Genomic DNA, 24,866 nt, shown 5'->3' with positions numbered 1-24,866 from the left:
AGGCTAGAAAGGAAAAGGGAGAGGAGTGTCTGGACCCCTCTTGGGACTTTGGCCAATATTTCATCCCAGATGAAAGCTTGAAATCAAAGCCTTCCTTCAGCCCTTAAGAAAAGGTATTCACTTGTGCAGCAGTGCCGCTACTTTTCCTGTCTACCAAAAGGCTGAAACATCATAGGGCTAAGGAACTCTCTTAAATAATGAGGAAAGCATCTCAAAGCTATTATCACAGGAAATACATTTTTTGCCTAGAATGGAAACATGTGCTCTCACACACTAGGCAGTTCAAAGGCATAGCTCAGCTTTTTGAGTAGCTGTCTCATTTGTTGTGTAAGAAACCAGAAGTTAACAAAATTCCTGGAAAGATTACAAATACTCATCTCCCCTTTGTTTGCTGACAGCCTGCCTCAGATGCTCTGCTGTCCCTGGCAACTGCAGTCTCCCTAAGAGAAAGCTCGAGGTTTTTCTGGAAATGATTCCACATGGATGGGTATCTGTCACAGCTCCTTCCAAAAGGATAAATAGTGGTTTTTCACACTACCTGTTCCTCCATCCAGGAGGCCTCCTACACCTGGTGTCAAAGTCCCAGCACCCAGCTGAAAACCTGACAGCCACCACACACAGATTTGAACCAGCAGCAGCTTCCTGGGCAACCCAAACATGACGTTGTGCTGGGACTTGTGCTATACCACTGTCCTGATGTTAGCAAGGAGAAGGTGCTATGGGAGGAGGTATTGGACTCATTCAAGCTCATCCTACTCCGTGGATTCAATCCTGAAGTCTGCCCTACTGTACTGTGTCTAGCAACATAATCTGGGTTTGGAGCAATCTGTAAGTGTAAAACCATCATTTGTGGGTTTCTAGCTCAAACACCCATTGATGACATGGACTTTTCAGTCCCTGCTCTGGGAGCTATGGGTACATGGCACCCAAAAGCTGCGAAATGGTAGCAGTGATTTCTACCCACAGCAGACTGGCAGCTCATCCACTGTCACTAACCATCTCCTTGGAGGAAAGCTTTTGTGGAAAAGTCTCTTTAGATGTTTTATGGAGCCTGTGGTACTCTTCCCACACAAACCCAGCCACAAGTATCCTATAATTAATTAGTGCCCACTTGGTTACAATAGCAAAGTCTTTTGTCTCTTGAGTAAGTGAAAAGCTGGGCATGAAGATTCAGTGCAGAAAGGAAAAAAAAAATTACAAAAGAGATATCCCCATATATTGAAGAAATTTTCCATGGAAAAAGCAGCTAAACATCTCACAGATAAGAGATAAATTGGAATAAACAGCTGTCAGCGTTAAATAAATATCCTGGATAATGTGCAGGACAGAAATAACTACAGCATTGTCGAACTCCTTTCTTCACTTTATTTAGCTGTTCTTGCATGTAGCTCCCAATTTTGCACTGCTTCAGTTAGTGGAGCATTTATTTTTGAATCAGCTGCATTTGTTAAGACTGTAACAACGAAAGGCATTTCCTGAGAAGCTGCAAGGATGAGCAGAAAGAAAGAACAACAGCTAAGGAAATATGGGACCCTAGTAGTGCTTTTTATCTTCCAAGTTCAGATTTTTGGTTTCGATGTTGACAACCGACCTACAACAGATGTCTGCTCAACACACACAATTTTACCTGGACCAAAAGGTGAGGAATATGAGGTTACTAATGCTAAGACTGATACTGATAAAGGCTGATTTTTTAAAATAGAGACATGGCGGGCTTGTGGCATGGGCTGGGGATTAAAGATGTGAATTATTGCAGAAAGGAAAGTGGAACTGTGATGGGGGAAAGTTATGAAGCAAGGAGATTTGAATTTGCCTTTGTTTAATTTCAGGAACAGTGTCACATAGCCTCATATAAGTTAAGAGCTGTCCTTTGGCGTCTTTCTCCCGCCACATAAAATCTCTTACTTCTCGTATTTGTCACAACCAGTACAGCTAGCAGCCATAAACTGAGTGACTTCATCTAAAAGTGAGCACCTATTGTGAACTGTTAGTGGTTCACTTTGCACCTATCGATAGGGAGGAATATGCAATATTTAAAATGACTGAACTGTCATTGTTTCCAAATGCTTATTCGTAAGCACAGCTCTGCTGCGTTTGTCAGACCTGATCCAGCAGCTCCTGTTGAATTAAACAGGACCGTCACTACAGGTTTCAATGAGAACTAGATTGGCTCTGGCATGTGCAGTTCTTTTATCTTGAAAACACTTTGCAAATATCTGAACCCAAATTTTCTGCATTAACTTACTTTTTGTGTAACACCAGTAACGTCAATGGAATTGCCTGGAGGGTGCCTCACACAAAAATTAGGTCTACGACATAGTAATCTATCTTGCAGTGACAGATCTAATCTATATATTCCACACCATGGCTATTGTAGTTCAAACCATTGCTTTCTTTTTAGTAATTCATTGTATTTTCCTATAGGCTACAGGCTGAGAGAAAAAAAATGCAACTGATTTAAATTCTAAGCAGAAAAAAAAATTATCAAGTCCAAAGCACTGCTACCCATTTGTTTTTATGATGGATTATTCAAATGCAAGTTGCTTAAAGGACCATTTTTAATCAGCAAGTTAATTTCTTTATGATTACAACCCAAGCTTAAACTTTTGCTGCCACAGCATAAATGCAGAGAGATGTAATGATCCCCAAGGGAGCCAGTGGGAGTTTGTTTAGTTAGCATCTGAATAATGGCAGGCTGGAGAATAGAGTTTGACAGAATTGTGTTTAACAAGTCACAAGGCTAATGAGGTGGTCTGGTGACAACATGAGAGTAGCTGGGACTCCAGCTGGTTTCTGTGGTCTAGCTTGTATAGGGAGCATTTAAAGGTTAGATATTATGGTTCTTTGCAAGCGTGACACTGAGAAAGTCAGGATTTAGTCATTACCAGTCCTACTGCCTCCTGGCTGACACCAAGACACAAGCGGAGCTGGACAGTATATTGGCACGGTCCTCACTACTACCTTAAAATTAGATTACCATGCCCAAGATCCATGATTGGTAAAAGCAGTATTGAGTAAATCACTTCCAAATTACTGGTTCACATCCATTTCAGGTCATCAAATACTTTTTGCAGTCTATGTGACATGATCCTTTAGACTAATTTCAGTTCCTACCAGAGCTGAGCTCATCCGGGACTGTTAAAAGTGGCTCTCAATGGCATGGGTTATTTTGACTGCCAGTCAGCGGGGCAATTAAAGACTGAGCAGGCTGGTGTGTGAACTACCCTGTTACTGCTCAGGCATCCCTTGTAGTCAAGGATGAAGCTTGCTTGACCTAATATGGCAGAAGAAAATCTGTCCTGTTGCCAGTCTTCCTCTATCTCTCATCTACAGACTCAGAGCACACGATCCCCACACTACGATCCCACCACAGCCACAGGCAACACTTTGCTGCTCAAACTTTACCCTGACAATGGACAAGCCTCTGACTTCTGTTGCTTTAAGTTTTATTTCCTGTGCTGCATCCATTTGGCCTCTTTGTCCACCATTCTCCTGAAAATGGGAGACTCTGCCCAAGTTCCACCCCCTCACCTCCACGGGCTCAGCATCTTCAGCTACGGTAGAACACAGTGGTGCTCCCACAAGACAGAGGTGCTGAGCTCACACAGTACATGGACCAACTTTTTCCACCACCACAGGCCAGATTCCTCTTGTGCTAAGTTCCTCCTTCCATATGAACAAGGGCATGTCTAATGGGCTCAAGCACCTAGAAGTGCAAGGAATTAAAATGTATTCAACAGCTGTAAGACTTAGAATCATAGAATAATTTAGGTTGGAAAAGACCTTTAAGATCATTGAGCTCAAGTCCTCCATTAAACCACATCCCTAAGCACCACATCTACACATCTTTTAAATACCTTGAGGGATGGTGACTCAATAACTTCCTTGGGCAGCCTGTTCCAATGCTTGACAACCCTTTTAGTGAATGTTTTTTTCCTAATATCCAATTGATATTGGATATTTTCCTAATATCCAACCTTCCTACTCTGTTCCACCTCACCTATTCCAGTGCAAGGCACAATTGTTCTGTAGGCTAGATCCAGTCTGTGGGCTACCTGTGGGATGGTCTGGACCTCTGCAGCGGCAATACTACTGTTCCCATGACACAGCACAATGGAGAGGAGAAAGCTGAGAGAGAAGTGAGGTTGTTTGGAGAGACTTAGAACTTATAACCCTTTGTTTCTTGCACTGTTGGAGGTTGCATTACTCACTTCATCATCCAGGCATTCAGTGTTGTTTCAGGAGCAAGCACTTGACGTCTCTGCATGCTCACCTTGAAAATCACCTGTTCAAAAAGGGTTATTAGTGTTGCGAAAATAGGCCACTTCTTGTACAAGCCACATGTAACTTGCCCAGGTTAATTTGTGCAAGCCAAATTCTTCCCTTCAAAATTATACTCTTCGTTATGCTCACACTTGAGATGTCACAAGAAAAGTATGATATGAGTGATGGGATGAAAAGGAAGGGTAATTCCAGGCTGATTATCAGCAAAGTCTTCAAACCGGTTGTGACAGTTCCACCAGCTCCCAAACACCATGAGGCAACACCAGAGGCCTTTGTGTATAACACAAAGAGCTAGAAAATACTCTGGCAGGATGCAGTCTCCCAGGAACAGGAGGAATGAAGTAAAAAGCCTTCTGCGCTTTCTGTTGCAAGGGTGGAAGTCAGTCTGAATTAAACTGCTCAGCACTGGAAACAGGAGTTTAAGTCTGACCTCTGGTGGTTCTGCGTCACGCAAACAAGGCACCTTGCAACTCCCTCCATTGCTCTGCTGCCTTTCCATTGCTGGTGCAAGCAAATGAAAGTTGTCTGTTTGTAAAAAAATAATATGCAAAGTAATGTTCTAAATGTGCACTCCAGAAAAAGGAGAAAAAATGAATATGAAAAAAACCCACAAAATCTGGCACTCCTCTGCCCATTTCCTTTTGTAGGCAATGCTCTGGTCCCTTCTCAAAAAGAGGATTCTTTTAAATGAACATACCTTTAGTGAAACAACTGTCTTGTTCTGCCTTCTTGAGAAAGCTTTTGGGATACACAGCAAGCTGGCTTATAGAGCAGTTAAAAATAGAAATGTCAGAGGCATTTTCTAGGACCCTCATTGAAATACCCTGGGAAACAAAAAAAAAAGAAAAAAATCACAGTATCACAGTATCACAGTATGTTTGGGATTGGAAGGGACCTCAAAAGATCATCTAGTCCAATCCCCCTGCTGGAGCAGGAACGCCTAGGTGAGGTCGCACAGGAACATGTCCAGGTGGGTTTTGAATGTCTCCAGAGAAGGAGACTCCACAACCCCCCTGGGCAGCCTGTTCCAGTATCTGTCACCCTCACTGAGAAGAAGTTTTTTCTCAAATTTAAGTGGAAAATCTGTGCTTTGGACCAGAACAGATTTTCAGCATTTGTAACTAGTGTCTTTTGGTGTTTGATTCAATAAGTTTAGGACAAATTTGGTTGTAGCCGGAGTCCTTCAGCACAGGACCTCAGGGTAATGCTTATCCACAGCTGAGTAACTAGGACAATAAATGCCAAGTTCTGTACTCCATTGACTTCTTGGGCCCAAACAGAACCAGGTCAAGTGTAAACAGAACAATGGATTTCCCAGGGCAGCCAAGTGCTTGGCCTAGCAAAATCTGTCATGGCCCTGTCGCTTACTTTCTACCCTTTCTGGCTGAATGTCACTGCTGCCAAGAGAGGCACTGAGTCTGTGGGGAGGCAGCAGCCATGGCAGTGAGGGAAGCACCAGCTGTTGGTCCTCGCCCTGGCCATGGCAGGAACACCAGGATCTGCTCTCCTGGGATCTGCCGTCCGCCAGTGTCCTTGCTCTGTCCATCCTTCTGTCCTGCTGTCATCTGCAGGCTGCCAGCTCCATCTTGTCCAACCTGCCCAGGAAGTTTTGAGTGATCTGTTGACATAGATGATGTGAGATCTGACCTGGCCTGAGTAAATCAACAAGCAACAACACAAGGGCAGAAATAAGCAGAGGGCCCAAAATGCAGACTCCCAAACTCTCATTAAAAGCATGAGCAGGGGGAGAAGACTGGGGTGGGAGCTGGCTGTGCAGAAGCTGATTGCACATGGATTCCTGGGAGGTCAGTGCTTCAGAAGACTGGCTCTAGAATGTGCTATCTGTCCCAGGTCCCAGCTCATTTCCTTTGAAATCCAGACACAGGAACTTCAAAGGTCTTGAATCAGATCCAGGTTGAGAAACAGGAATGAGATGAAATCTGAACAATACCGGGAGTTTCCCATAGCAATTTAGATGTAAAGCGTTTCCTTATTATTATTTCTGACAAATGATGCTTATAAACTCTATGACATTGGCTGGCTCCTCAAAATAGCATTTACTGTGGTCTCCAGTATAGCTGTCCATTCCTTAGCTTTAATTGCACTTACGCAATTCAACTCCTGGAAAATCTCAAACTCTCTCAGAAACCAGATACACTGCTATCCACATTTTCTTCTGAAAACATAAAATACCTTACCACATCCTATAGGCTTTTCAAACCTATAACTAAATTTCCCTCTTAGCGCCTCAAGTTTGATCTGAAGAGCCCTTTAATTTCAACATTATTCCATTTTTCATGTCTTTTAGAATTCCTCATTTTAGAGTACATTAAGTTCCCACAGTTTATCAGCCTGAGCTACAAGGCATGCATATGGGGATTTAACTACATAAATTCAGAAGATATTGGGTCTGTATTTCTTACCAATGTCAGCCTGATTCCTCACTGAAGCCCCCATAATCCGTGGGTCTCTGAGATCATGTCAGAATGGTAGGGGAACAGCTTGGGAAATTAAATGGGTCAGACCACGTGAAAAGAGAATCAAGAATAATTTAAACCGTTTCTGTGCTATTAAAGAAATACTACATATCCCTGTCATGCGCAAAGGCAGCTTCACTGAGCCAACTGAAGGCTTGGGTCTGGCTCATGCAATGCAATAGACAAAGAGGGTATTTCTACCGAAGTCAATGGATGTTTATAAGTGGAATTCAGACAAGCAATCAAAGAATCCAGCTTATTATTGAAGATTCTGTTTCACCAGGGAAGGGTCCTTGTTGTCTAATTTGGAACTGGGTGAAAAAGGACATGTCCAGGAAAATCTGTGGGAGCCCTGCTGTTCCTGCAGGACACCTGGGAGAGTGGCCATGGGTGCAGTTGCACACAACAGCTGCACTCAGCTGTCAGGTTTTCTGCTAAAAGGGGAGGCCCAACATCATCATCTTCCCCTACTGCAACCCGGTGGTCCTGCCTTCACCTTGTGCTTGGCTCGGCTGTTTACTCACCAGACTTTTCACTGAGCTGTTTCGTGAGTTGAGTCCATTCAACACAGGGTCAGATGATGCTCAGCATCAGGCAGAGGGGAGGGAGGTGTGTGGGGCAGCACTGCGAGCTGACGGGAGGAGGAAGGACAGGGAGGAGGACATCATGTCAGATAGGCAGAAGATGTCAAGAAATCCTGTCCTCACTGGCCATATATAGCTTGAAAGCAAGAATCCCCACTGCTATGGGAAATCTGCTAACGATCTAAAAGACACTGAAAGTGAAATTAGAGGAAATCTTGAGGCTTTCCATTGACGTTTCTGTAACGTGCTGGTACACTGGGAAGACAAACTGGGCTGTATTTGCTTATTTCTTTGAGTCTGCGACTCCCTCTGGTGACAAAACCTCTCAACAGAGGTTGTGCATATGCAAGTGCTGCAGAGGTTCAACCGTGCTCGGGGTCACTGGGTGTCTCCAGGCTGCAGGGACAGTCCTGTGGCTATCTGCAAGGCATTCAGTCACTCCTGGAGGGTTCTTTAGGCTTTAGAACGATGAACATCTCCTTCCATCTTTAGTTTAACACCCAGGACAGGCAGAAATCATCCATGCTCTTCACGCTCTGTCTGTGGAGGTGGGGAAAGTCCCTGATCCACCTCCGGTGGGACGATGAGCAGGAAACATGGAGTTCAGCAGAACTGTGTCACGCATGATCAGAGGGTAAAACCATGTAACAGATTCCATATAAAGCCTTTGCAGTGGGACATTGGCTATGCCTAGGAATGCTAAATACATCCAAGAAAAACAGTGCAAAGCATCCATGTGCATACTGAAGATTAACCATCCTTCCCCCCACAGCAAATCAGCCATGCCCTCAGGGCTTCTCAAGGACTTTTTAGCTGGTGCTAGGCTTTTTTCAGTTCATAGTATCTCACGCAGGAGGACAACTGTGCTGTAGCCCAGCATAAGCCCTTGATGCAGAGCTCTCTCTGTAGTTGAATGTGGGCTCCATAATCCCCAGGGATTACACCCTGATTCTCTAAGGACCAGGGTCAGCCCTTGATCGCAAGACTTGGAGAGTCACTAAACATACATGAAAAATTTAACCTCAAAACTTCCTCGATTCGTGAATACAAACCAGATAAATTGCCTACAGAACACTCAGCAGGGAGATCTAAGTCACCTGAAGGTCAGTAAATTCTTACTAATTAAACTCTTACCAAATGTAACCTGAACATTGTATTCTTTAGTGAAACTCCTGAAAAGGCAGAGCCCCTTTCAACTGTTAAAAGTCCTGCTCATTATTAGACCTTCAAAATTTTCCTGAGCTTGTTTGTAGGAAAAGGAAGGACTGGGGTTCCCTCTCAATTATAGTTAAAATTTTCTAATGGCTGCAAAAGTAATTTACTGCTTATGGCTTCTGCATTCCTTCTGTCTCACACAGTCACAAGCTGGAAGAATTTAGTAATTTATTGATGCGTGTGTTCATTTTAATAGTCTGGTATTTTAAATCTGTGGCACAGAAAAATTGAATCAGCTTGAGGGAATACTAATAAGGTTGAGAAATAGTCCTGCTTCAGCTACTGGCTCCGAGTGCTTCACCCATGCTTCAAATGCCAGTGTCGACATCCTTGCAACCATAGTTTCAAGGTGACAATCTGCTAATTAGGTTAAAACTCAATCTGACACTGCCCCAAGTGTAAAGTGGCGCAAAGAAGAGGTTAACCTCTAGGTACAGACTACAAGCATATAAGCTCAGGGATCAGAGGGGATTTTTCTATTAAAAAGCCTCCTGTTGCACAAAGCACAGTAGTACAAAAATCAAAAACTGAGTCCAGAGTACTGGTAGGATTTAGATTGTTTTTCACAAAAAAAAAGTGGCTAATATAGTGAGACAGCCTGTCCACATGAAGTCTGAGAGGAAAGGGAGGGATACTTATAAATTACAAACGAAGCCAACTCAACCCCTGCCCAAAACAAAGTCAACCAACCTCTCACAGTCCCTCCTACTTGGTTGCAAATCATAGGAGACCACAAGGGGGGAGCATAACCCAAGAGTTCACACTTCTCGCCAAAATTTGAGATCACTGCACACAACAGCTAAAGGAGGACACAATGCATTTGTAACACCATATTATGAAGCACTAGGCTTAATCCAGTCTTAGATTAACAACGAAGTGGTATCACTAATTAATACTGTTTGCTTTCACCCTTGCTTTGCAATGGCCTACCCATTCTCAGATGCAATATAGGGAGAAAAACAGGATTTCCCTTCCTTACAGATAGGCAAATTATCATTCTCCCCATTTTCCTAGGTAGGGAAACTAAGGCAGGATGTGGTAGGCTGCTTTGCACCAAGATGAAACAGGTGATAGATCTTCCCTCTCCTTTGGGATTTTCGAGGGCTTGATCAAAAATTGGGACTACACGAAGTGTTAGCAATAAAAATTGAGACACTCCCTAATCTCTCAAAATGTCCAGAACAAACTTTCCCACACCTTTTACCCCTTTCATCTGCCAGTTCGCAGTCTGATGGCCCATACAGGGCAACCGAGCTCCATCTCCAGAAGCTCCATCTGTGAAAAGCTTGCTCCAAGGTCTCCAAGAAAAAGCCACTGCAGCTTTTAGTGGCTCAAAATGTTGAAACTGAGACTGGAAAAACACATCTCTGGAAAGTAATCACAGCTTCTCCACTTGTATATTGACTTTCTCCCCTGGGCGCAGTTCCTAAGATTAACTGTCTAGGCAATGTTTCTTACCAAAACAAAAAAAAAAGGCATCTTTCTTGCACCAAGGTCTTCCTTGTGCAGCAAACAACAGTCTCTCTAGAGCCTTCAACCGAACACAGCAGCCTGCAAGGCACAGGGAATGTCAGAGGTGATGAGGACTGCCAGGGTGACAAGGCCTGGTCTGGAAGGTCAGCAGGAACCAGGTTTGCTCACCTGCATGACACAGGCCAAAGATCAGCAGTTTCTGTATGAGACCCAGAGTTGCAGCGTATCTTAGGCAAAGGAATTCATTGCACAGGGAAAGGCTGGACATGAAAAACCTCCTATGTCTCCCTCCCCTGCCAGAGAGCGTGGTCCATTTGTTAAATATCCCCATGTTGCATTTCCAGTCTGGGTTCATCCAGCTTTTCCATCCTTTGAATCACACCTTGCTTCCTTCTATTATCACACATTTATCCTGCTGTACAGGTTTGCAGAACGTGATCAGATCAGCTCTTAACCTTCTCCCGGAGTTTCATTTCACAAGCTCTTTGACAGCCTCCGGGAATCTTTTCTAAATTGCTGAACTACTGAGAAGTGACTTCTACGCCTTTCTCAAGGGTTTCACGGATGGGTTTGGAAAGGACAATTTCTTGGTTTCTCAGTTGTAAATGTTGTTAGCACTGAGGTCAACAGCAAAATTAAACCGTTCATTCTCTGGCTCTGCTGTTTGATGATCAGTGGACAAGAACCCAGTATAAACAGGCATCTTTCCATCAGCTCCAGGCTCAGACCCACAGCTTCAGCTGGATATTTAAGGATCTTGGCTTTTGGAAGTATGTACTTTTCAACTATTTTTAAGAACCAGTGAAAACAGAGATGTTTAAAATTTCTATTGCTGACTGTTTGTAGTCTTTTCCCTTCCTACTTTGTTCTGTCGTAGCTGGTGTTAAAAACAAACAAAGCACCTGAGTGAGCCATCACACAACCCACATCATGCTTCCTTCTTGTTCATCCCTCCAGCAAATGCTTCTTCCCTCTAACACCGACTGAAGTTCAGCCCTTTATCTTCCTCAGCTTGGACCACTGACTACCCCCCAAGGGGCATCCTGACCAACGGGGTGAGTCTGCTCCCCACAGAGAGCCCCAACACTGAAGGTTTTTTTGGCATACAGAGACAGACACACCCCAGTCTGACATGGAAAGGAGCCAAATAGCTAATACTATACTACATTTTATATGCTGCAATGAATATGCACCACTTCTCATGTCACATCACCCCACAGAACAGCCCATGACATGCAACCTGTGGCTACAGAAGTAGGAGAAGGTAAATCAGGAATGAGTGGGCAGTATTTTTCAGAAAATGAGACCCAAAGAAATGATGAGTCTGAAAGCAACCATGGGAAACTACTTTCTCCCTCAGCACATAATTACATTATTGATCTCTTTGCCAGAGGATATTATGGAGGTCAAAACTACAAATGCATTTAATAGGCACAAGAGGTGCAGGGAAGAATCACTGGGGGTTGTCTGTGGGTGGTCTGGTTGCAGTGCTTGGCTCAGGTAAGCCCTGAATCCACTGCTTGTGAGAGGCTGGAAGTGGCTGCCTGGGGAACAGTCACCCTCAGCACCCCCAGTTCCCTCAATACCCTCTGCCAGGCCTGGCGGCACCATCCTCACTGAGACAGCTTATTGGTCTTGTCTCTAAATGCTGTTCTTCTCACTTCTCTCTTGCTGACATGCAGACAGACTTTAGAATCATAGAACAGTTTAGGTTGGAAGGAACCTTCAAAGGTCATCTAGTCCAAGCCCGCTGCAATGAGAAGGGACATCTTCAACCAGATCAGGCTACTCAGAGCCCTGTCCAGCCTGGCCTTGAATGTCTCCAGGGATGGGGCATCTACCACCTCTCTGGGCAACCCGGGCCAGTGTTTCACCACCCTCATTGTAAAAAATTTCTTCCTTATGTCTAGCCTGAATCTCCCCTCCTTTAGTTTAAAACCATCACCCCTTGTCCTGTCATAAGAGGCCCTGATAAAAAGTCTGTCCCCATCTTTGTTATACACCCTCTCTAAGTGCTGAAAGGCTGCAATAAGGTCTCCCTGGAGCCTTCTCTTCTCCAGGCTGAACAGCCCCAACTCTCTCATCCTGTCCTCACAGCAGAGCTGTTCAGCCCTCTGACCATTTCTGTGGCTCCTCTGGCCCCTCTCCAACAGGCCCATGTCTGTCCTGTGCTGAGGGCTCCAGAGCTGGACACAGGACTCCAGGTGGGGTTTCTGTAGGCTGAACTGCCACCTCTTCTCCCTATCCAGAAGGGACGGGCACAGGCACAAGAGCTTGGCCAAGAGACTGTGGCACCACTTCCCCAGGGGGACAAGGCTTATTGCAGACCAGAGCAGGGGACAGGGGGAGAGGCTTGGCTACCATATCCAGTGCAGGTCATTTGATGCACGAGTTGCCTTTTCCACTAGTAGTTGCCTAAAAAAAAATATGTGTATATATATAAAATATATATTTTTTTTCTTGGGATTTTGCTCAAAACTAAGAATTAAAAGACACAAAAATCAACTGTAGTTGTGCCTCAAATATCCTGCATAATGTCAAGTGAAATTGTATACTACTTAAGGAAGGAGATAGCATTTCTTTCCCATTAGTTGCTGTCTTGTTCCTTTACACTGTAAGCTGCTCAATGACTGTCTCTTACAATAGTACTTATACAGAACTAAACAGAAACCTGTGTAATAGGGTCTTGATCTCATTTGAAGACTTCTTTGCACTACTGTAACAAATGCAATGAGTTTACCTCTTATAGATACTGTGTGTGACATTTCCAAAACAAAGCATTGGAGTAATTGCAAAACACATTTGTAATACCAAGATATAAATGTTACCTGTCAAAAACTGAAGGCAAGAGTTCTGACATACTAAGTGCTACAGTCTACATTAAGATCTATGTCAAGGTATTTACATTCCTCCCATTCCAAAAGCATCTGCATACCTTGAACACAGAGTCACTATGAACAGAGTCACTAGGAACAATTAATAAATTCTGATTGCCTCCCCTGGCAGTTCTCCCATGTGTGCACAGGTTTCCTAACAGAGAAAGACTGTGTTATTTATCTGCTTTATGGCTTAATAGGGCTTGAGGGATAGGGACGGAAGCTGGTGTTACATAATTCTCATGCTGAAACAGCACCTCTGAAAGGGAAGTGTTTAGCTTTTCCTAATGATGGTCAGATTCATCAGCTCTTCTCTGGAAATTTAACCTGTGGCTACTGTACCTTCAAAGTGAAATAAAAAATAATCAGTAGGAAAAAAAAAAAAACAACTGTGAACTTTACTGTATCAGGATGTATAGCTGCACTTACTGTACTGAGAGAAATGTACCATGATGCTTTATTTTCTGTTTTTTGCAAGGAGATGAAGGTGGAAAAGGAGATAGAGGAGAAGTGGGCAAACAAGGGAAGGTTGGACCAAAAGGACCAAAAGGTATTTATTGCAGTTTGTTGGCTAGTACTGGTATATGAATACCATTGTACAACTGTACTGGTGTATAAGATCAGTGATGTTTAATGCTTTTCATTCCTGTTGCACCAGTTGGTTTCACAATCCTGTTAAACATTAATCAGCGAATGTAATGCTTGGAGAGGTTGGAGCAATTCCTACCAATACATAAGACATCTACATAGGGCTATAAATGTAAACAATCATGTAACAAAGCAGTACACTTAGTGCTGCTCTCCCAAGTGGCTGTCATAAGTGAGATCCAGAAGAACCAGATAATACTTATAAACATTACTCAGCTCATATGTATAATCAGAAAGATTACTGTTCTCCTACTGAAATGATCCCTTAGTTGAAACTGAATTTTGAGAGTTATTTCCCAGTAGTACACCTGGATGCTCAACAAAATTTGATCTCAGATGTCCCTGTTTTGCAGAAAAACAGTCATACACCGAGAAACAAAGTTCCCCTGATCAAACAGCATCTGAGCTGAGAGCTGCAGGTGTCTCTATTAAACATCTCCCATACCCACACAGAGAGCTGGGCAGCGCACTTGTAGGCACCAGATGCGATGGGGTCAGCCTTGGTTGTATACTGTAACTCAAAAGCTTAATTCATCATCAGAGTTTAATGATAATGCATAACCATGATCTTTCTTCCTTGAAAATGTTTTAAGACTAATCAGGAAAGTTTTGATTTTTATAGAAACTTTACAATCACCTTCTTATTGGTATAATAAAAAAACTTCTCCCTTTTTAAATTGATTCATATGACTTGGACTCTTACCTCGAAAAGAGGATGAGGTAAGATGCAGGGAATTAGGTAACCAACCATTTATAAAGCATCTTAGTGATGTTAAATTCAGTGTGCGAACTAAGACTCTCTAAATTGGTTTGTCATTGGGCAGCTATTTTACAACTTAAACTATTAACCAATTAAAAGGCATTGGTTATTTTAGTGCTCTGAGAACTGGGAAAGCACATGCTGCAAAATTAGTAGTTCCCTATTTGCAGTCCTGCCTTGAGAAGGATTTCCACCAAAGCTGTGAGGACTTTACCTCAAGAAAGAAGGAAGGAAAGAAGGAAAGGCTTTTGTCTGGGCTGGAGGAAAACAAAATCAAAACCAAACCAAACCAAACCACACACACAAAAAACAAAGCAAAACAAATAAACAAAAAAAATCCCCAACAAGAACAAAAAAACAACCAAAACCAACCAATCAACAAAAACTGCTGTTTTCCTGGTTGGGATGTGAAGTAAAATCAATACCTAAGTACTCACTAGCAGTTTTAGTTGGTATTTTCTGTAAGAAAACATGACATTTCTGGGCATTTGAACAAGCAGTTCTGCTAAGGTGCCTTGCAATGTGCTATTGTATCCACTTTTGGCTTTGCCAAATGTGCAGACCGGCCACACTCAGGAAAAACAGCAGCAGTAGAAACAAATAATGCCTTAGGAAAGAAATGACAGAAACCATCCATACTCTTTTCATTTCTTTTCTTAGGAAACAAAGGATCTGTGGGGGATGTCGGTGACCAGGGAATGCTTGGGAAAGTTGGTCCAATTGGTGGAAAGGGTAAGCTCTGGTCTGGGAATTTTCTTGTGTTCTGCATTGTTGGGTTTTTTTCCCTCAAGGTAAATATGTGTTTTGTGAGAGTTCCAGGTATGGAGTAATATCAAATAACAGCTGTGACCAGTGCTCTCCAAGTAAAGTTATGCATAAAGATTGGTGATGAGAGCTAAGTGAAACATTTGTTTTATTTCCCACATGCAATATATCAGAGTTCCTTGCCTAAAATCATTTGCTTTATGAGTTAAGAAGCCAACGCTCTTCAATGATAAAAGACGAAGGGAGAAATCTGGCCCTCATGAAGTAAATCCTGCAAGATCTCTACAAAAGAAAGCCAAATTTGTGCCTCTGCTTTGGATGCTGAAGGCCAAAGTCAATATTCTGCTGCTGCTCAGGATGCCACAACTTGCCCCCTGCACTGCCATGGGAGAGGTGAGCAAGCGATGCCTGAGAAAGCTTGGTCAGGAAAGGATTTTAAGAGTTTTAAGAAAGCACTCAAGTAACCAGGGACAACTCCTTGCCCCTCATGGTAGACTCCAAGTCTACCTGGACAATAATTTCATGAAATGATGCTCTAGTTACCTGAGAAGAGGCTTAGACATTCCTTTCTGGTATTCCTAAAAAGCTGCCTCAGAAGGAATATCACTTCTGTCACAAGAAGAGCTGCCACGAAAGCTGAGCAGGGACTCCAGCCTCCCCAGGGGAGCTCTCTGGTCTCCAGTCAGCACATCAACCCAGGCATGCGGGTTAGTGGGTGGAACAATCTCCCCTGGGAGCTTCTCAAGCCAGTGTTTTTTAATAAGCCTTTGGTGGCCTCCAGCCAACCCCAGTACCAGAGAAGAACAAAAGAATTTGGCCCCAGGGATGAATTTTCAGAAGTACCTAGACAAATGAAAATGCAGATAGATACCTCAGAAGTCTTCAGTCAGCAAAGGAGAATAGAATTTAAGAATCCCACAAACTGCTTATCTTCATCTGCAAGTAAACCAACGCTTTGGGCCTTTAAATCAACTGCTCTCTCTCAACCTGAATCTAGAATTTATTGTCCCCTTCTAGTTTTTCTCATTTTCTTTCTTTATTTGCAGAAGCAAAGGTCATTAAATCACTGTTTAAATCTACCATTAAACATTCAAGTTCTTGAGGAAGCAACCCTGAAATTTCAGCTTGTAAGTGTGCATTGCCAAGCAATGCTAATTAAAATGACAGCCAACTCCTAATTTCTTTTAAAAATCACAACCATATAAAGCAAAAGCATATCAAAGCATGACGATCAACAAGGCAGAGCAAGCGTTACTGTTTTTTTAACTCCTGAAGGTTTTAATTCATATGAGAAGAGCTGACATGAATTTCAGCTGTTCCTGATCTAAATTACAGCTGAGATTTTTTAAAAAGCTGGTCACCTCCACTTATATAGTAGCACAGCATTTGGAGAAGCATTTCTATCATGATTTATGGAAGAAGAGGAAAGCAGTTGGATGAAAATAAATCACAGTTCTGTGAACTATATTTGAAATGAAATGCTGCTCCTTGCTGACCTCATGTTGTGCAGGAGTTAACTGCTGCTCACACGTGTAACCTGTTGCACATCAGCCTCATCCCGTGCCTCATCCCAACATGGGGCTACTGAACCCAGGGAAGGGCTCTGTCCTGCAAGGCAATGAGAAAACCCAGGTCCTGCCTCCTGCAGGTTTTTTGAGTCCTTTCAGCTTCTCAGGATCATTGTCCAGTTTATATTTAAAGTAAGTGGTACCAGGAACCTGCAGCACACAAGATGCCTGTGTTATCAGCGAGTTAGCTATTAAAGGGTTCTCCTTATTTCCAGGTGCCAGAATTAATCATGGTTTGTTTGACTTGGCACATCTGCCAGTTCAGTACATCAGGGCTTCCTATCAGAAGCACACCATTAATATATTATTAAACAGCTTTTTAAAATATGCTCCCCTGACATGTCTAAGATCTGAGAATATATTTTCCTCTTTATTCAGGTGACAAAGGAGCCAAAGGCTTATCAGGGGTGTCTGGAAAAAAAGGGAAAGCAGGTATGCTATGTATCTTTTTCTGCAGAATATCTTTGATTTCAGGGTTGGCTTGTCTGGAGTTGTACAAAATTTTGAGCCCCCTGGACAAACTTGACAATAGGTGGAATGAACAGGAAGAGACTGAAAAGGCTTTGTTCAGCAAAATGAAGGCTGCATAGGGCATGACTGATGGCTATGAATATACCAATATACACAAAATATGGAAAAGAGTTACCTAAATTAATGGGTAATGTTTGATATTATCCAAACTAACACATAAACAGGCCAGGAGTGGACCTTTAAGAATTTCCTAGAAGGAGCATAAGGACAAAACACATTAGTGTTTTAGATAAAGCATAGTCTGTTGTCAAATTAATGCAACGCATCTGCTTACAGAAGAATTTGGATCTGATGACCCAGAAGGTTGTTCACAGTCCTAACAACCTTGAACATTTTCCCACCTTGAATGCACAGCTGTGTTCATTTTTAGAAGATTTCATATGTGATGCCAGTTTGGTTTTTAATGGGAAACCATCAGCAACAAATTGTCTTCCTGAGAATGACAGAAGAATAAAAAAACCCTATGCCAAGCCAAATTTCAGTTTACAAACAAAAATATAACTGAGACTTCAGTGCTTGAAGTTATTGATTATTGGAGTTGGTATCAACTATTTCTGCTGTATCACAGCTGCATGCAGCAGTTCACTAACATGGTCCTTCCACCAAAGTTTTGCCTGTTCCACCTCTTCGCATACGCACAAAGCTCCTTCACTGAGAAAACAGCAGGTCCTCAGTTCATGGAGGGTCTTGTTTCTATTAGAGGGCCAAGGAACCAGTGCTCTGTGGATACAAAGGTAGACCTTCTGGCATTCAGATGTAATGCTGTAGTGATCACCATGACAAGCAATATCTATGTAACTAGATGGAATTGATAATGAGATGGGCAGATGATGTGCAAATCCTACCCTGATATGGGTGGAAAGAAGATGGCAAATTCTTCTATCCATGTTTTTAAAAGAATGGGTCCTTAAGCCAGTTAGTAAGGGAGGGTACAGAGCCAAAATATCAAGTGCTTTGACCAACAGAAGTATGGCCAGGGGGACAGGGTGAGACTGGCTCTCCATGAGTGGAGGCCAAGTCTTCAGAAGGTTTGGAAATGGGCTACAGCCAACCCTCCACACACACAAATGCTTCTAAACAGATAAATCCTCTGTCCTTTGTATTGCATCAGGCACGGTCTGTGACTGCGGAAGATATCGCAGAGTTGTTGGACAACTGAATATCAATGTTGCTCGTCTTAACACATCCATCAAGTTTCTAAAGAATGGTAAGGATCCTTATGTATTTGGTGTGATTTATTTGGCTCCTGTAACAGTTATCATTGCTATTATTCTACCATTGCTGCTCTATGGAAGCATCCAGGTAACAGGAGAGGGTCCCACTGTGTGAGGCACTCTAGAACATACAGAAAGGAGACGGTCTTACACCTGTAAGAACATAAGCAGCAGATGAATAAAAGCAAACACAACATGGAAAGAATCATGAAGAGTACAATACAGAGGTTGCTAACTGGGCTGTCAGTCTGCTCAGGCTCTGCAGCCACTCGATGGAAGGAAAACGCTTGTGTCAATCTGCTCCAGAGAGGCAGGAAAGCAATAGGAAACTCTTGATCTTTCTGCCGCATGGGAAGGCTGCAGGCACCACCGAGTGCTCCCCTCAGTGCAAGCATCCTTTTCCTGTAACAAGGCACTGACACCCAAAGACATGGGTTACAATTAGCCATGTGTGCAGACAGCATTGTCAGGGGGACAGTGCAAACTGCCCCCTCTGAAAGGAAGGAAAAGCATTTCCCAGCAGAGATTTTGACAATGTTCCACAGTCTCTACCAGTAAATTAAATGGCTGGGACTGTGGGCAACTGGTACTGAACACCCTTCATCTATATTATTAAATCCTGCAAAACAGAATGTCATATTACCAGGAATGTCCCTCAACTGACTCCTAAACTGTGCCTGGGGGTAACTCCTGAATCGTCTGAGAAAGTGTTGGCTGCCCCAGGCCAAGGCTCTGCTCTGGACTATTCCAGCAATCCATCCATCTTCCTGCTGCCCAGGCACCCTCCTCCGCGCTGCTGGATTCACCAGGACACACACTGCCTGAGAAGTTTGCCTTTTAAAGCTGCTGAGCCACCAGAGCTTCATTCCCAGTCAATGGCACTTAGTGGCTACAGCAGCTCTGAATATCATGCTGTATTTGAATATCTGATTTTAGCATTCACATTGACCTTCCTCTACATGGAAAGGGCCCTAAAAACTCTCTATACCCCTGTGTTTCCATCCCAGGGCACTCTTTCACAATCTGTATCCAAAAACATGCAAAGCAACGGGAGTGATCCAGAGTTAAGACAGTGCTATTTGATCATCTAGCATGCCTTGATTTAATTAGTACTAGCTATTAGCGAAGCAAAACTTGAATGTCACAGGAGACCTGCCAATCAGGACTGAATAACTCTTGTCCTAACTTGGGCAAGGTGCTTGTCAGTCCCATTAGGAGCATTAGTCTCTGATCATGTCCTCATTGTTCATCAAAAGTTCAGTGGTGGGAATACTTTTCCTCTCTCCCCTTTATTAATTCTAATGTAAAAATAATCTCTTTGTCATACTGGAACAGAAGCACCTTTAATACCTGTTGACCTGTCATTAAACAATTTTTTTCTCCCTTAAAGTTATAGCAGGTATCAGGGAGACAGATGAGAAATTCTATTACATCGTGAAAGAAGAGAAGAATTACAGAGAAGCGTTGCTCCACTGCAGGGACAGAGGAGGAACACTGGCCATGCCTAAAGATGAGGCAACCAATGCTCTGATTGCTGACTACATTTCCAGCAGTGGCCTCTTCCGAGCTTTCATTGGGCTGAACGACATGGAAAAAGAAGGACAGTTTGTGTATGCAGACACCAGCCCACTGCAGAACTACAGTAACTGGAAGGACGGGGAGCCTCACGACCCGGCTGGCCACGAGGACTGTGTGGAAATGCTCAGCACGGGAGAATGGAACGACTCCGAGTGCCAAGTCACCATCTACTTTGTCTGTGAATTTCTCAAGAAGAGGAAATAGAAGTGTCACAGAACGTGCCTGGCACCTGCTGTACATACAATAACTCCTCCTCACTCATCCACTGTGGGAAGAGCAGACAACCAGGGACAGGGCCCAATTCAGCCTGCACCTCACTGAGCTACGCAAGAGCAACTACTGATAACATGGCAGTGACCATAAAGTCAACACAAGTCTGCAGGGGGCGTTCAGCCAGGTGTGAATTTTTATTCCATTTCTATGTGTAGTTTAGAGTGGGCATTTGTATGTGTAATGTAGGGGCAAAACTAGAGCATGCACAGATGATTATGATTTCACTAATGCCAGAAATAGTAAACTCATGGGTATACTAATTACTGATGTGCTTCGCAAAGTCCATAGATGGAAGGAGTGGGATTTTTATTCATCTTTGACCCGCACAAGACGTCCCGGTAATTTTCGTGGTGACTTCAGAGCTGGGAGAACAGATTTGCAGTTTCTCTTTTAAAAGTCCTTCTTTTGTTAGAATCACAGAATAATTTAAGTTGGAGGGGATCCCTGGAAGTCAACTGGTTGGATCTTCTATGCAAAGCAGAGCCAACTTCAAACTTGGATTAGAAGATGTTATACTCTCCTTCATTTGGCTGTGCAATTATATTGTCTGATATGCAGGGGAGGACTCATTTCTTCTTCCAACTTCATTGTCCATCAGGCTGGTTTGAGGTGTGAGGAATTAACGCAGCAACAGCACTTCCACATGCAAGCCTGCACAGCTTGTAGGCAACTTGAGAAGAGCACCATCATTGTAGGCTATAAACAGGCACATGTAGTATCAGCTACCCCAATGTGCATTGCTGGGTGATTCCAAGACCCTGTGAACTCTCTAACTCAGTAGCCAGTGACATTTGATGACTAATCTAAAATCACATGTGCCTTTGTGACACAAGAAGCAGCTACAGAACAGGCTTTATCCGCAAGAACCCAGATGCAGGTCTGGTTGGTCAACTTGGTCGTGCGCTTCAGTGGGACTCTGCACAATTGCTCAGCAGTAACCATGATGGCTTTGCTGTCAGCATGCCCAGAATGGATCACATTTTCATATCTTCATTCTGAAGGAGGTCTTTTCTTCAGACACAGCAACCATCTTCCCTTCAGAAGTGAGCCTGGTTTTAGTCGTGGCTCATCTTTCCTCACAGCAGGAGATGTCAAGAGAAACCCTGGGGTCCCTGCAAGGAAGGTCTATAGATTTTCTTTCCCACTTGACACTAACAATGAAGGAATGATATAAGGAGGCAAAGGAGAACGCTAGACACTAGGCACAGTGCAGCAGATGTACCCTGCAGGTCACCCTGAGCACCAGTTGCACGTAGTCTTCCTCTAGGTATATGAAGAGCTGGACCTGCCATTTGCAATGCAAAGGGTTAGCTCCGAGTCTCCCTTCCACTGCTGTGTACAGCAAGGCAACTGGGCAGCAGTCATACTTCCCCAGCCTCACCCTCAACAGGAAAATCCTCCAAACCATTTAGCTGATTGTTAGTTTGACTCCAATCTCATCTCTGAGCAATGACCACCGCAGGAACAGCCCAGGACATCCTGTGACTCAGAACCACCCTTGTAATCCAGTTTCTCTGCTACTTGTTCCTCCAGAAAACCACTTGTTGCTACAAGCAGCAAATTATCTGTGTTGCTACACAGGCTCCAGAGAACTATTCACACCTGTGAATGAAGGAGTGGGACCACATTTCTTTTCATTGGTGCCTTACCATGCTATGAGAGTGTTTGGGCAAACAGGTTCACTTAGCACAACATAACTCATGCCAAATTGTTCCCATCCTGGGAATTTATATTCCCCAAAATTCAGCAGAATTACACTTCTTAGTAATAAACTCATTAAGCTAAACACTTTGGTTTTAGAATCATTAATAGGTAATAATAAAGAATTAATGACTAATTCAAGGCTAAGAAGTTTCTCAAAGAAAAGTAATGCATTTTAGAAGTTCAAGCTGTTAGCCTCACTCAGAGCACATCAGTTCTTACTGGTCATGCAGAAGTGGCACAGTAACATCACTGTGGGAGGCACAATCAGACTGATATCCTCTCCACACCTCATCTTTACTTCTGACCAAAAAAATTACCAAAACATGCTTGTCAGACTGGAGGTCCAAATTCTGGAATCCTCTGACCATACTGAGACCACTGGCTGACAAAATCCGGAGGTGTCCTTGATGCTACAATCATCATGAATGGGCCACCTTCCTGTTCTTTAGAAGGAAACTCAGCTGGGAGAAGGTGAAAGGGGAGCAATACTTTGCTGCAGGATCAAGCTCGCAGATTGGACCAGGCACACTTCCTCAAATACAGAATCAGGGAATACATGTCTAAATTGAAACTCCGGTCTTTTTTAAGAGACCGTGGGTTGTAAGTAATCCTGGAGCACGCTCCATGTACAGGAAGGAATGACTGTCACAGTCTCTGGCTGCATGGATAAGGGAAACGAGTGAGGAACCTGTGTTGGGTTTCTGCAATGGAAAGGCTGGAACTGCCCAGTTCCTCCATCCTTTTCCCCTCCTACCTCTCCAGCTTCATCCTTTCTTAAATAGAGAAAATAAACAAAACCAACCCTTTTGCCCACTGTAATACTGGGCAGGGCTGTACCAGTTGAAACAAGTAGACTGGGGTGGCCGGTCCTTTGCTAACTACAGCAGAGGGACAGCAGAGGAGCACAGCACAGACGTTCAAATTAGCCGGGCAGAAGTGTGGTCAGGTGCTTATGTAACCCATTCCTACAGCACGAGGCCCCAGTTAATAAATTTTGCCAAGAAGCCTAACTCACAGGCCAAGACAAACAAAAAAGGCTTTCCCATACAGGAAACCTGGCAGGTAGGTGCATACAGCTCTGCACTATGCCATGCAGATGGAAGCTTGAGCCTGCACTAACTCAAATATTATAGCTGTGTTTTGCAGAAAAATATACTCTTGTTATAATTAAGAATTTGGGCTATATCACAGGTTTCACTGCTAGCCAATGGAAATTCACTGTGGTGGGTAAAGTACCTCAGGTTTCTACATAAAGGCGATGGAGCCAGGAGCACAGGAAATGGTGTCTGAGTATTCGGGATTTATGGTCTGTTAGAGCTCAGCACCTAAACCACTTTATCCAATCCCAATATTATGTTTTTCCCATGTTTTTCTTTTCACTATTTCCAGCCGGAATGTTTCTTGTTTCAACTTGCACCTGCTGTTTATTGTCCACCCACCCATCACCACTGTGAAGAGCCTGGCTTGGTTTTCTTGAAGACACCTTACAGGTCCTGGCAGTTTGCTACAAGGTCCACCTGAAGCCATCTCTTCTCCAGGCTCAGCAAATCGGGTTCCCTTAGCTCCAACTCACACAGCTCCAGCTCCAAACATCTTGAGGGCCCTCAGTGGAACTTGGCTCCATTTTTTCAATGCCTTTGCTGTACTGGGGTCCTCAGAAGGACACAGGGTCTAGATGTGGTCTAGCAGGTGCTGAGCAGGAGGATAATCCCTTCCCTCAAGCTCCCAGCTGCGGTTCCTCTAGCACAGCCCAGGATGTCATTAGCCACCTTGCTGCCAGGGCACAGTCCTGACGCACGGGCAGTGTGCTGTCTGCCAGGACTCCCCAGGACCTTCTCACCAAAGACAGACAGCTCCCATCTGTGTCAGTGCAAGGCCTTGGCATTCCCAGACAAAGGAAACTTTGCATTTGTCCTTGCTGAATTTCAAAACATTCCTGCTGGCCCATTATTCCTCCAGCCTGCCCAGGTCCCTCTGTATGGCAGCCCTGCCTACCAGTGTATCCACCGTTCCCTCCAGTTTGGTGTTATCTGCAAACCTGATGGAAGAGGACTTCATCACCTCCTCCATGTAATAGATAAAGATGTTAAACTGGACAGTTCCAGTATATAAGACCCCTGTAGCACTCTATTTGTCCTCCGGTTAGTGTACAACCCAACTCATCCCATTTTTACTTATCTGGTTGTCCACCCATCCAGACCATAACATCCTAACTCAGATGTAAGAATGCTGTTGGAGACTGTGTCAAAAACCTTGCTAAAGTTGACATAAGTGACATCCACTGTTCTCGTCCCCATCCACAAATCCAGTCATTTTATCACAGAACACAATCAGGCTGGTCAGGCATGATTTATCCACAGTAGATGTATGCTAATTTTTCCAGATCAGCTTCTCCTCCTTCATATGCCCAGAAATGTGCTCCAAGAGGACCTATGCCAATAAATTCCATGGGAACCAAAGTGATACTGATCAGCTTATAGTTCCCTAGACTGTCTATTTGGCCTTTTTGAAGGCTGCAACTTCCACCTATTTCTGGTCATTAGGAACCTTCCATGATCTCCATAACATGATCTCCATAACCTTTCAAAGGTGATAGAGTGGCCTTGCAGAGACATCAACCAGTTCTCTCAGCACCTTGGATGTGGTCTGTGTGGTCCCATGGAGCTTTCCAGTCAAACTCTCTCAGATAATCTCTGACTCTCTCTACTGCAGGTAGTTTTCTTTGAACCCTAGCTCTCAGCACAGAGGAATGGGAAGGCTTGTTGGTCAAGAAGGCAAAGAAACCACCAAACTCCTCAGCTTTATCTGTGTCTGCTGTCACTAACTCACCTCCTCTATTCAGCAACGGTCCCATGTTTTCCTTGCATGGCCTTTTTATAGTAAGATACCAATGGATGCTCTTCTTGTTATGCTTCC

General features: G+C 43.6%; 1 protein-coding gene across 1 annotated transcript; it reads left to right on the top strand.

Moving 5' to 3' along the window:
• Positions 1-1,154: 1,154 nt before the first annotated feature.
• Positions 1,155-22,486, top strand: COLEC10 (collectin subfamily member 10). Its single transcript, XM_082045478.1, has 6 exons — positions 1,155-1,639; positions 13,388-13,459; positions 14,978-15,049; positions 17,029-17,082; positions 18,293-18,388; positions 19,786-22,486. Exons 1-6 carry the CDS (start codon positions 1,492-1,494, stop codon positions 20,175-20,177), a joined length of 834 nt encoding a protein of 277 aa, XP_081901604.1. The 5' UTR covers positions 1,155-1,491; the 3' UTR covers positions 20,178-22,486.
• The last annotated feature ends 2,380 nt before the right edge of the window (positions 22,487-24,866 follow it).

This window comes from Streptopelia decaocto, assembly GCF_964273445.1.
Source record: "Streptopelia decaocto genome assembly, chromosome: 2".
In the NCBI taxonomy this organism is placed as follows: domain Eukaryota; kingdom Metazoa; phylum Chordata; class Aves; order Columbiformes; family Columbidae; genus Streptopelia; species Streptopelia decaocto.
The sequence above is the reverse complement of the archived record's forward strand: the minus strand, read 5'-3'. Positions and strand labels throughout refer to the sequence as shown.